The sequence below is a fragment of the Terrapene carolina genome, unplaced genomic scaffold (assembly GCF_002925995.2).
Source record: "Terrapene carolina triunguis isolate 2854851 unplaced genomic scaffold, T_m_triunguis-2.0 Scaffold613, whole genome shotgun sequence".
In the NCBI taxonomy this organism is placed as follows: domain Eukaryota; kingdom Metazoa; phylum Chordata; order Testudines; family Emydidae; genus Terrapene; species Terrapene triunguis.
The window spans coordinates 712,497-725,604 of NW_020664964.1; the positions used below are offsets into that span (position 1 = coordinate 712,497).

Below are 13,108 nucleotides of genomic sequence, written 5' to 3' on the forward strand. Positions count from 1 at the left end.
TTGTCAAATCTTTGTTTTTTAACTTTCCCTTTATATTTTTAGTAGTTTACATTTAGCACAGTACTGTACCGTATGTGCTTCTTTCTTTTTTTCTTTTTGTCTATGCTGCTTCCTGAATGCGTACTTTCGGTTCCAAATGAGGTGTGAGGTTGAACGGTCAGTTCGTAACTCTGGTGTTTGTAACTCTGAGGTTCTACTGTAGAAGTAAATGCCGTGTCTCTTCCAAAAGCTTACAATCTCCCCTTCATTGGGACAAAGCTCCTTTTTGCTAGGCCTGATGAGTCGCAACATACTAGATCATAAAGCTGGTGCAGGATGAGCATTAGCTATCCATTACTGTGTAGTTTGTTTTTTAGGGTTTATGGGTAAAATTTTAAAAAGTACCTTTGTGCTTTTGAAAGTGTTAGATTTGTATATATACATAATAATAAATATGTTTTTTCCCCCTAAACTCTGTTTAGGTGAAAGCCCAGCTTCAAAAGATGGGAGCAATTCAACCCTTAAATATATTTCTACGTCAGGAAATTGACCGTATGCAGCGAGTTATATCAAGAGTTCGAACTACACTGACTGATCTCAAACTGGCCATAGATGGCAAGTATCATACAGCATTAATTTCTAAGGATTATAACAGTATTGTATCAGAGGGGTAGCCGTGTTAGTCTGAATCTGTAAAAAGCAACAGAGGGTCCTGTGGCACCTTTAAGACTAACAGAAGTATTGGGAGCATAAGCTTTCATGGGTAAGAACCTCACTTCTTCAGATGCAAGTAATGGAAATCTCCAGAGGCAGGTATAAATCAGTATGGAGATAACGAGGTTAGTTCAATCAGGGAGGGTGAGGTGCTCTGCTAGCAGTAGAGATGTGAACACCAAGGGAGGAGAAACTGCTTCTGTAGTTGGATAGCCATTCACAGTCTTTGTTTAATCCTGATCTGATGGTGTCAAATTTGCAAATGAACTGGAGCTCAGCAGTTTCTCTTTGGAGTCTGGTCCTGAAGTTTTTTTGCTGTAACATGGCTACCTTAACATCTGCTATTGTATGGCCAGGGAGGTTGAAGTGTTCTCCTACAGGTTTTTGTATATTGCCATTCCTGATATCTGCCTTGTGTCCATTTATCCTCTTGCGTAGTGACTGTCCAGTTTGGCCAATGTACATAGCAGAGGGGCATTGCTGGCACATGATGGCATATATAACATTGGTGGACGTGCAGGTGAATGAGCCGGTGATGTTGTAGCTGATCTGGTTAGGTCCTGTGATAGTGCTGCTGGTGTAGATATGTGGGCAGAGTTGGCATCGAGGTTTGTTGCATGGGTTGGTTCCTGAGTTAGAGTTGTTATGGTGCGGTGCGTGGTTGCTGGTGAGAATATGCTTAAGGTTGGCGGGTTGTCTGTGGGCGAGGACTGGCCTGCCTCCCAAGGTCTGTGAAAGTGAGGGATCATTGTCCAGGATGGGTTGTAGATCACTGATGATGCGTTGGAGAGGTTTAAGCTGAGGACTGTAGGTGATGGCCAGTGGAGTTCTGTTGGTTTCTTTTTTGGGCCTGTCTTGTAGCAGGAGGCTTCTGGGTACACGTCTGGCTCTGTTGATTTGTTTCTTTATTTCCTTGTGTGGGTATCGTAGTTTTGAGAATGCTTGGTGAAGATCTTGTAGGTGTTGGTCTCTGTCTGAGGGGTTGGAGCAGATGCGGTTGTACCTCAGTGCTTGGCTGTAGACGATGGATCGTGTGGTGTGTCGGGGGTGGAAGCTGGAGGCATGAAGGTAGGCATAGCGGTCGGTGGGTTTTCGGTATAGGGTGGTGTTAACGTGGCCATTGCTTATTTGTACTGTGGTATCCAGGAAGTGGACATCCCGTGTAGATTGGTCCAGGCTGAAGTTGATGGTGGGGTGGAAGCTGTTGAAATCATGGTGGAATTCTTCCAGGGTCTCCTTCCCATGGGTCCAGATGATGAAGATGTCATCAATGTAGCGTAGGTAGAGAAGGGGCGTGAGTGGACGAGAGCTGAGGAAGCTTTGTTCCAGGTCAGCCATAAAGATGTTGGCATATTGTGGGGCCATGCGGGTGCCCATAGCAGTGCCACTGGTCTGGAGGTATATATTGTCCCCAAATTTGAAATAATTGTGCGTGAGGATAAAGTCACAGAGCTCAGCAATAAGTTGTGCTGTGTCATCATCAGGGATACTGTTCCTGACAGCTTGTATTCCATCTGTGTGTGGGATGTTTGTGTAGAGAGCCTCTACATCCATGGTGGCTAGGATGGTGTTTTCTGGGAGGTCACCAATGCATTGTAGTTTTCTCAAGAAATCTGTGGTGTCACGGAGGTAGCTGGGAGTGCTGGTGGCGTAGGGTCTGAGTAGGGAGTCCACATATCCAGACAGTCCTTCAGTGAGAGTGTCAATGCCCGAGATGATGGGGCGTCCAGGATTTCCAGGTTTGTGGATCTTGGGTAGTAGATACCCTTAGAGCCCCGACCGGGGTTATTCTATGTTGATTTGTTCCTGTGTTAGTGTAGGGAGTGTCCTGAGTAGATGGTGCAGTTTCTTAGTGTATTCCTCAGTGGGATCTGAGGAAAGTGGCCTGTAGAATCTGGTATTGGAGAGTTGTCTGGCAGCCTCCTTCTGGTAGTCAGACCTGTTCATGATAACAACAGCACCTCCTTTATCAGCCTCTTTGATGATAATGTCAGGGTGGTTTCTGAGGCTGTGGATGGCATTGCGTTCTGCACGACTTAGGTTATGAGGCAAGCGATGTTGTTTTTCCACAATTTCTGCCTGTGCACGTCGGCAGAAGCATTCTATGTATAGGTCCAGACTGTCATTTCGACCCTCAGGAGGAGTCCATGTGGAGTTCTTCTTCCTGTGTTGTTGGTGGAAGGGTATCTGTGTATCAGTGCGCTGTTCAGTGTTATCTTGAAAGTATTCTTTGAGTCGGAGGCGGCGAAAGTAGGCTTCCAGATCACCGCAGACCTGTATCATGTTCGTGGGGGTGCTGGGGCAAAAAGAGAGTCCCCGAGATAGGACAGACTCTTCTGCTGGGTTGAGTGTGTAGCTGGATAAATTGACGATATTGCTGGGTGAGTTAGGGGTACCCCTGTTGTGGCCCCATGTGCCAGGTAGGATTTTAGACAGCTTACGGTCCTTTTTCCTTTGTAGAGAGGTGAAGTGTGTAATGTAGATCTCCTGTCTTATTTTAGTAAAGTCCATTTGTGTGGAGGGTTGGTTATTTATGAAAGTCTCCAGGTTGGAGAGCTCTTTCTTGTTGTTTATCTATTTGCTGTATAGGATGCTGATCAGGTGGTTCCTCAGTTTCTTTGATAGTGTATGTCATAATCTCTCACTGTGGTCTGTGCAGTATGTAGATAGCAATGGATTTTTCACCTTCAGTCCATTTGGTATGATGTCCATCCGTTTGCATTTGGAAAGGAAGATGATATCTGTCTGTATTTGTGCAAGTTTCTTCATGAGGTTGATAGATTTCCATTCCATACGGCTAAATGCAGTGCCTTGCATGGTGTCAAGTATCAGAGGGGTAGCCGTGTTAACAATGTTCCCACATCTTACCTCGATTTATGGTGCCTTGGTCTTGCAATTCACTGTGTCCTGCGGCACTGCTGTACCCACATGAACCCTATTGAAGCCAATCTGTCTTTGCAGAGCTGCACTGCTGCACCTGTGTGCTATGAATTGCAGGATTGGGACCATAAACTGTATGGCAAAATGATTCAGAGTCAAACTGAGGCTTAATTGTATAGAACTAAGAAGCAGCATAGTTACAAAATTACATACTAATTAGCAGGGGGGAAGTGGCATTCTGCACATGTTGGAGCTGAGAGAGTTTAGCTTAAGGTAAGAGATGAGCAGTAGTGGAGTGAAGATGATGGAATAGATGGCTTGTGTTGCTTTCTGTTTCCTCCTTCTCTCATCCCATTTTGCCCATCTGGTATCGTTGAAATGGCTAGCTGGAAGGAGAATATAAAACCAGGCTCCCAAAAGAAAAGCCTAAGAAGATTTTTTTCAGTATATGGAAGTAAAGCTTGGTGTCATCTGCAGATTTTATAAGAATACTCTCCACTTCATTATCCGAGTCATTCATGAAAATATTGAGTAGTGCTGTACCCAGGATTGACCCCTGTGGGACCCCACTAGTTAAGTCCCCAGTTTGACAGTGAACCGTTGATAACTACTCTGAGTAGGGTTTTTCAACCAGTTTTTTATCCAGATTATATTTTTGAGGTCAAATTATAATTGTAGCCGCACTTTGTACTCACTATTACGTTCCACCCGTTAGTGCTGTTTTAATTACTTATTGATTGCCCAGAGTTTATTTCACAGTTGGAATGATATAATACTCCACATAAATGAATGTTGTCCTCTCAAGTGACCTAAATAAGTGTGAGTTTGACACAGAGCGGTCATTTCAGAGGGGGTCATGTTTTTGTGGATGTATATCCTTTTCATTTTGGGAGTAACTAGAAATGGCCCTGAATCAAACCCCCAGATCCAAATGCCCCAAACTTTGGTGAATTTCCTGTCTGGATCTGGAAGAAAACTTTATAGATTGGTGTCAGTATCTAGGAGTTACTGTGTTCATGGCTAAATGGAAAGCAAGAGAAGGAGAATTAACATAAGCTTTGACTTCAGAAGTTACTGTCATGTTCATTATGAAGAAACTCTACCATTCTTAAAGGTCAAACAAGCCTTCCGTTATAACTAAAGTTATAACAACCCTAATTTTACAAAATTAATACCACTGCTCCTGGAATTTTTTCAGGCATAAATTTATGCCAGGGTATAAAGCTTGAGAAAATTTAGACAAAATTTCTGAGAGCTAGAGCTGAGGGAGTCCAAAAAATGACACATTCCTGACTTTTTCAGACCAATGTAACTCAGAAAAGGCTTGGTCTGGAAATCCCAAATATGAGATTAATATGTTGCCCTAGCTGAGTACTGGTGCCTTTCACTAGTCTTTATAGGTTTTGGTTGCAGATTTGATATGTTATTAAAAGCCTTTTCATCATATGTTTTGAGCTCTGCATTGATCTATGTAATGCATGCGGGCTAGTATGCTAGCTTTAGGTGCTTCTTAAATACCACATCAGTGTCATACATGTTTCCTATGCTGGACAGCCACAGTGCTGAAGTACTCATGACCCCTGTGGAAAAATAATATGAGTTATGTGGAGGATAAGTACCTTGCAGAGTTCCTAAGGTTTGTAGCTGTACAAGCTGACATTCATCTTAACTTTTGGAAAGATGAAGGATCATCATTTTTCAGTCAGTAGGTCCGGTAGCCAGGAGGAATGATAGTTGGAGGTGGAGGGAGACAGTTAGGACAGGAGGCTTTGAATTCTATTCAGATCTGTGATTCCAGTGAGTCATAATGCTTTACACACATTATACATGGCACCGTACAAACTTAGTTTAATTAGACCTCAAAAGACCCTGGTAAACTAGACGTATAATTTTACCTCCATTTTACAAAGGGAGAAGTTGAGGCTCAGTGAGTTGATCTTGCTGTGTTAGCAACCAGATTGAAAGGTCCCTCACCAAAGGCTCTTACGTAAATTAAGTTGTCATGGGATAAAAGGAAAGGTCCTTTCATGGATTGAGAACTGGTTAAAAGACCGGGAACAAAGGGTAGGAATAAATGGTAAATTCTCAGAATGGAGAGGGGTAACTAGTGGTGTTCCCCAAGGGTCAGTGCTTGGACCAATCCTATTCAACTTATTTATAAATGATCTGGAGAAAGGGGTAAACAGTGAGGTGGCAAAGTTTGCAGATGATACTAAACTGCTCAAGATAGTTAAGACCAAAGCAGACTGTGATGAACTTCAAAAAGATCTCACAAAACTAAGTGATTGGGCAACAAAATGGCAAATGAAATTTAATGTGGATAAATGTAAAGTAATGCACATTGGAAAAAATAACCCCAACTATACATACAATATGATGAGGGCTAATTTAGCTACAACAAGTCAGGAAAAAGATCTTGGAGTCATCGTGGATAGTTCTCTGAAGATGTCTGCGCAGTGTGCAGAGGCGGTCAAAAAAGCAAACAGGATGTTAGGGATCATTAAAAAGGGGATAGAGAATAAGATGGAGAATATATTATTGCCCTTATATAAATCGATGGTACGCCCACATCTCGAATACTGCGTACAGATGTGGTCTCCTCATCTAAAAAAAGATATACTGGCACTAGAAAAGATTCAGAAAAGGGCAACTAAAATGATTAGGGGTTTGGAACGGGTCCCATATGAGGAGAGATTAAAGAGGCTAGGACTCTTCCGCTTGGAAAAGAGGAGACTAAGGTGGGATATGATAGAGGTATATAAAATCATGAGTGATGTGGAGAAAGTGGATAAGGAAAAGTTATTTACTTATTCCCATAATACAAGAACTAGGGGTCACCAAATGAAATTAATAGGCAGCAGGTTTAAAACAAATACAAGGAAGTTCTTCTTCACGCAGCGCACAGTCAACTTGTGGAACTCCTTACCTGAGGAGGTTGTGAAGACTAGGACTATAATAGCATTTAAAAGAGAACTGGATAAATTCATGGTGGTTAAGTCCATTAATGGCTATTAGCCAGGATGGGTAAGGAATGGTGTCCCTAGCCTCTGTTTGTCAGAGGATTGAGCTGGATGGCAGGAGAGAGATCACTTGATCATTGCCTGTTGGTCCACTCCCTCTGGGGCACCTGGCATTGGCCACTGTCGGTAGACAGGATACTGGGCTAGATGGACCTTTGGTCTGACCCAGTACAGCCGTTTTTATGTTCTTATGTTCTAAAGCATTGTCTCCTGCGGGCTAGGATCCTATTGGCTTCTGATGGCTGCCTGCAAAGATGAAAAGAACTCTAGTGCTGCTAAAGATAATGACATTTTTGTTTAGCTCATATGATGGGGCTTGTGCATTTGGACTGAAGAGTCCTTTGTTCTCTCCCCATTGATTCCCACAATGGCTGTATGGGAGCCACATAAGGAGTCATCAGGGTATTCCTCTTCCAGAGGAGAATTTTATTTGGGGATGTTTGGGGACATTCAATAAAGCATTCATAAAATGTGGCAATCGGAAAATTCATGTTTTGAGACTTCTGGAAAAAAAGAGCTAATGTGTTTTGCCACCTCATAACTCAAAAACATTTTGGCCCAATAATTCCCAATTTCTATTATTTTTCTCACCCTGAGGAAGGCTGGTTCCTCTGATTATCTTTTTAAAAGATAAAAGATACTTTTGGACATATTACTAAATCTTATATACACACTTGGCTTGATGCTGAATATCTAAGAGTGTTCAGAAGCAAATTGTGTAGATTTAGGATAAACTACAGGAAACAGAGAAGACTTTAAAATATGCTGCAGAGCAGTTTTGTAATGTTCTACTGACCTGGTGTGGGACAAGGCTGTGTGTGTGTGTGTGTACGCGTGCATGTGCGCACAAATAAAATATTATTTTTGTATCATCTATTCTCATGATAATGTGTGGACATGTAGATTTGGTGCCTGTGCTGATAAATTTTCAAGACAAATTGCAAGGCTAAATTGTGTGCGATTATTTTTTAAAAATGACAGCAGTCTTATTGAATAGAGTAAATAGCTATTGTGGAGAATGAGGGAGTTAGGTGTGCTATTTTTTACAAATATATGCATCTCGGTTTACCTGGTTGGTGGTAGCCTGCCTGACTGCAAGGTCTTAATTCAAAGGAGGCTATCAGGGGGGAAACAAACAGGAAACAAAACAATGGCAAAGAAAAGGTACAGTCTGTGAGAATATCAACAGTCCTTGAGGGAACTAGGGGGAAGCTATGAACTGGGGAGTGCCCCTGCCTGGCTCCAACCAGGCTGGTAAGGTTTACTCTTCCCATGCACAAGCTCAGGATCAAAGTGGGTCCTAAACCATTAAAGGACCTCAGGCCTAGAAAAGGAAGAGAGTTGGGTGTGTTGCCAGGAGCCACCCAGGGAGTGTGAGTGAACACTGATAGGGATGCAAAAAGACACGGAGAACATGCTACAGGAGGGAAGTCTGCTTCTTCCAGCCTAGAAATGGAGGTAAGTGGGTTGAATAGAACTTACCAAAGCTTGCAAGGAAAGATTAAGAGTTAGGTAAAGGTAAATATGAGTATAGGCCTTTATTGTTTTTATTCTTTGCTCTGCATCCTATGTACCTTTGGGTGAATGAATAAATAAAGCTTTTTTTTTTTTTTGAAGCAGCTGTTTGTCAGTCACACTAACCAGCCACTGTCACAGGCTCCTGGAGCAAAGGTCTTACCGGAGCAGAACTCATTTGGGCCTGTTCGGTTAATATTGTTGGTAAACAGAGGGGCTGCAGCTCAGAGACACAGTCTAAGGGCTAGTCTACACTACCCGCCCGAATCGGCGGGTAGAAATTGATCTCTCGGGGATCGATTTATCGCATCTCATCTAGACGGATAAATCGATCCCCGAATCGACGCGCGTACTCCCACCTCTTGAGGCGGAGTAAGCGCCGTCGACGGGGGAGCCGCGGCGGTCGATTTGCCGCCGGCCTCACAGCAGGGTAAGTCGAATAGGATACGTTGAATTCAGCTACGCTATTTGCGTAGCTGAATTTGCGTATCTTAAATCGATTTCCCCCCCCTAGTGTAGACCTAGCCTAAGAGTGGTAGGAATGTGTGGTTCCACCCAGATGGGGTGAAGGTAGCAAGATCTGCTGCTTGAGGGGTGCATGTCAGAGAGACTAAAGGGACTCTAAAGCACAGCTTGCCCTGTAACCATGCCAACTATTTGTGAGCAATATCAGAATATAGGAACTAGAGGCTTGATTCTCCTTTCATTCACATGGGTTTTATCCTTGTCTAACTCCCTTGTTTCAGTTGAGTTATTCCTGATTTACACCTATGCACATGAAAAGAGAATCAGGCTCAGAAACTCAAGTTCTTGCTGAAACCAAAGCTTAAGAACCCAACCGCTAATTCGAGCTGCACATCTGGATCTTCACCTCTCTAGCGGGAGGCATATTCTTCCAAATGAAGAAGTTCAAAACTGTGGTCCAAATCCGAACCTTCCCATATTTCAGGATGTTCAGATCCAGCTCATTATAGAGATAGGTGTGAGTAATAACAAGGCGCTACTCTATACACATAATTAGGCTTGGAAGGATAAAATTTTTATCTGTAAATGAACATCAATTTCACTGGACACACACAAACCAATTAAAAACTACTTCCATCTATAATAATCCAAATTTACAGCTAGGCAAAGCAAGAAAAATGCTGCTTAACTTATTAGAGTTTGATTTAAGGACATTTATTTTATAAATTTTGACGTGATATTGACAATTGGTATTTTAACAGTTATAAAGCTTTAACTTTCTGAATCTCATTGTCTACCGTCATTAAATAATTATTGGCTGACTGTCCCATAATTTCTCATAATTGTGAGAATTTAAATAGATTAAAAACTAAAGAAATGCTTAAACCCCATAATTTCATGCAACTGTAAAGATTTAAATTAATAAAAATAGGAAAAAATAAACATACATTATCCATCAAAATATGGGGAAAAAATTGAACTCTGCCAAGCCCTCAGATAATATAAACCGAACAAAGCTTTCATTCTGTTACATGGTGAGTCACTAAAAACAGAGCCACAGAATAGGATAAATGTGCTAGGATGTAGCTGTGCAGCCCCTTGACATAATTACTTTAATTAGCCACAAAAGCTGTAGTCTCGTTCCGTATTGAATTGAACACCTACAGGAGTTTTACTTTGCCTCTTTCTCTGTACAGTAGTTGGAAGAATTTGGACAGGCCAAAAGAGGCTACATCTACACTATGAGCTAGGGGTGCTGTGTGTATATGTGCTTGGCATAGCTCAGCTATGCCTCTGCTGCCCTTGCTAGTGTGACCACAGCTATTTCTACTTGCCCTAGCTCGATAAGCGCTAGCACAAGTATGTATATGCCAGCAGGAAAATCACACCCCTACTTAATTGTGCAGGCATAGCCAGAGACAGGGCAACTCAGGTAGAAACCTGTTTTAAAAGCTCTAATCTACGTGCAGTATGGTTACAGTAGAAATTATTTTAGAAATATCAAAAAAGACACTTCAAAGCCTTTAAATGATCTGACCTTTAATCTGTCATCTTAAAATGGGCTTCATTGTACCCATGAAAGGGGACCCGACCACATAAAATCCAAAAATAACTGTTGTAAACAGCAGGCAAGTGAAGTTCATAGAACATTACAGCCAGTCATGTTAAGTTCATGAAATGTTCAGTCAGCCCCTTTACAGCGGGCTGCCTCCTGTTTTCCTTTAGTTAAATAGTAGAAATGTATGGTGTTGCATTATTCACTCAACATACCCTGTGTCTGCTTTCCAGTCCTTGTTATTTGAGTGTTCCTGTTTTCTGGAATAGATGTCTCTCTCTCTCTCTCTCTCAGTTGGTAATTAATCCAATTTCTCCCCACTATTTTATTTTTATCAAAGCATCCGAGCTGCAGGAATGCATAGCAACGCCCACAGATGGCATTCAGTCTGCCCTGGTGCTGCAACTCAAGCACCATATCCCTGCTGCCAAAGCTCACACCCACTCACTCAGCATAGTAATGCAGAGATGTAGCCAAGGCCAGGGCACCGAGCACGTCTTCTCAGCCTCTACAGCTCTTTTGTTAAGTTTGCTTCAAGTTCGTAACAAAAGTCAGGTTTATTATTTTCAGCAACAATCATGAGTCATCACAGAGGGAAATGTGGAACAGTGTTCCCAGTTGTAGTGGGAGACTCCCTGGTGTCTCTCAGATGGTGCACAGGGAGCAGAGTCCGGTTGTGTCCCCCTAACTATGAGGCTGCAGCATAGGGAAGTCCCTAATGGGTATAGAGATGGCATAGCTGGCTCCTATACTGCCCTCTGCTCCTGGAGGAATTCTGCGCCCTCGGGGAGTGCAGAATTCGTACATTCCGCAGATTTCTTGGCTTCTTCGCCCGAAAAATAGGGGAGCAAAAAATCTGTGGGGAACACACGCCCCTTCCACGGCAGTCTGGGCATGTCTGCTGGGAGCACCCAGCAGCAGAGAGCAGATCACTGCGGGGGCACGAGGGAGGGTGGGTGTGCATGCATGCATCCGCGGAGGAACGTTAAGGGAGTGGGGCTGAGCTTGTGCCTGTGTGTGAACGAGGGAGAGAAACTCAGGGCTCGTCTACACTGGCAATTTACAGCGCTGCAACTTTCTCACTCAGGGGTGTGAAAAAACACCCCCCTGAGTGCAGCAAGTTTCAGTGCTGTAAAGTGCCAGTGTAGACAGTGCCCCAGCTGATAGTTACACCCCTTGTGGAGGTGACCACACAAGGCACATTAAAGCGCTGCCACGGCAGTGCTTTAGCGTTGCCAGTGTAGACTAGCCCTAAGGTGCCACAAGGACTCCTTGTTGTTTTTGCTGTGTTTATGTTAGAGAAGGCCAAGTTGAAGAAATGCCCCTTGAATGTGGAGCAGAAGGTGGTGACGTTTATGATATTCTTGGGGTGGTTCCTGGAGGAGTTCGTTCTACAGTCTCGGACTTGCCCCTGTCTCCTGCACAGATGAGCTTTACTCTTAGCGTGACCTGTCTGTGACTTTTGCTGCTGCGGCTCCGTGATTTCCCCCCACCATCGTGGTGGCTGGGATCTGTGGGGTTCCCCCTCTGCCCGTGGGAGCTGGAAGCTGCAGGGTGACCATATTTCCCAAAGAGAAAATGGGACACTCCCAGCCCCTTGCCCGAAGCATCCATCTCCCCCCATGCAAGGCTATCGCCCATCACTGGAACCCTGAGGAGGGCCCCCTCAGGAGTCTGTCACCTGTCGCTGGAGCCCCTGTTGCTGCTGTCACTGGAACCCTGCCAGGGCCCCACCGGCTGCCAGCTCCAGAGTACTGCAGCTCCTGGGGCTAAAGCAGAGAATGTCAGGGAGGTCCCTGGAAGTCACAGATTCCATGACTTCCATGGCCTCCGTGACATAAACAAAGTACTCCTGTTCTTTTTATAAACATAGCCTTACTCATGGATGCTGCTATGTGAGAGCTGTCAGCAAGGAATCAGGAGTCCACCTAAACTATGGACTGAAGTTTGGTTCCTTGACAAATCACTCCTTTCTCTCACCCCAGGTTTGTCAGATTTTATCCCAGTGAACCAGAGAATAGTGTAGGAAAGAGATTTCCATAGTGTGGACCTCACCAGAACACAAAGGTAGTCTGCTGGATCACCCACCCTCCCATTCATAGTCACACAGATCACCTCCCTTTCCCTCCCGTGTACAGTTCCGTGAGCCACCTCATTCTATCTGCAATAACATTCAATCCCTGTGGCAACTACAGCAGTTGTTTTATATCAAAATATAATTGTTATTTGTATTGCGGTAATACCTAGGGGTTCTAATCGGAACTGGGATACATTGGGCTTGTTGCTATATTTAATTTATTATAGATGTCTTTTAATACAATTTAGGAGCTCTAAATATGGACGACAGCCAGCTCGCTGTAGACCAGCAGCAAGTGCTCCACAGACCAGAGGCCGAGAACCTCTGGTTTACAGAATACAGTGGATGTCACAGTGAGGCTAATTATTTTACAAGCAGTAAATGCCAACCTTTTTTAATGGAAATCACTGTACTATATGTAGCATATGTGTGTGGACCACCACTGCCAAAAAGAAAACATTTGACTGTATCTCTGCCATTACTTTACTATTTCACTATTGGGAGCTCTTAGTAATGAAAATGTATGGACTCATCATCTGTAACAAAATAATTGCAATGAATATATTCTCTATCAATACATGATTAGAATATAGATGGCATATACAGTATACATCTCTCTCTGATAGTGTGAAGGGAGACCATTAAAATATACTTATATTGAAACAGTTCATCACATTTACAAGCACTGTGTCAATACAATAAATATAAATTGGAAAAAAAGTTTGAAAAAAATCTCTTTATTTCTCCACATAATATTATAAGAAATGTCCTTTATTCATTATTAGCCATGGACTGAGACTTATACGTTTGTTGCAATTAATTGCAAACTGATAAGACTTCGTTTGAACAGTTGTATAATTAAGGCTCAACAAGAGAGATCCTTTTGGATTTAGAATATTGTTT

At 43.1% G+C, this 13,108-nt stretch overlaps 1 protein-coding gene across 1 annotated transcript in view; it reads left to right on the forward strand.

The window, feature by feature from the left end:
• LOC112107756 (dynein heavy chain 5, axonemal-like) overlaps positions 1-13,108 on the forward strand; it is a 273,895-nt gene that overhangs the window by 246,136 nt on the left and 14,651 nt on the right. The window contains exon 73 of the mRNA XM_026659242.1: positions 462-594. Within this exon, the coding sequence (XP_026515027.1) occupies positions 462-594 (133 nt within the window). The remainder of the gene's footprint in view (positions 1-461; positions 595-13,108) is intronic.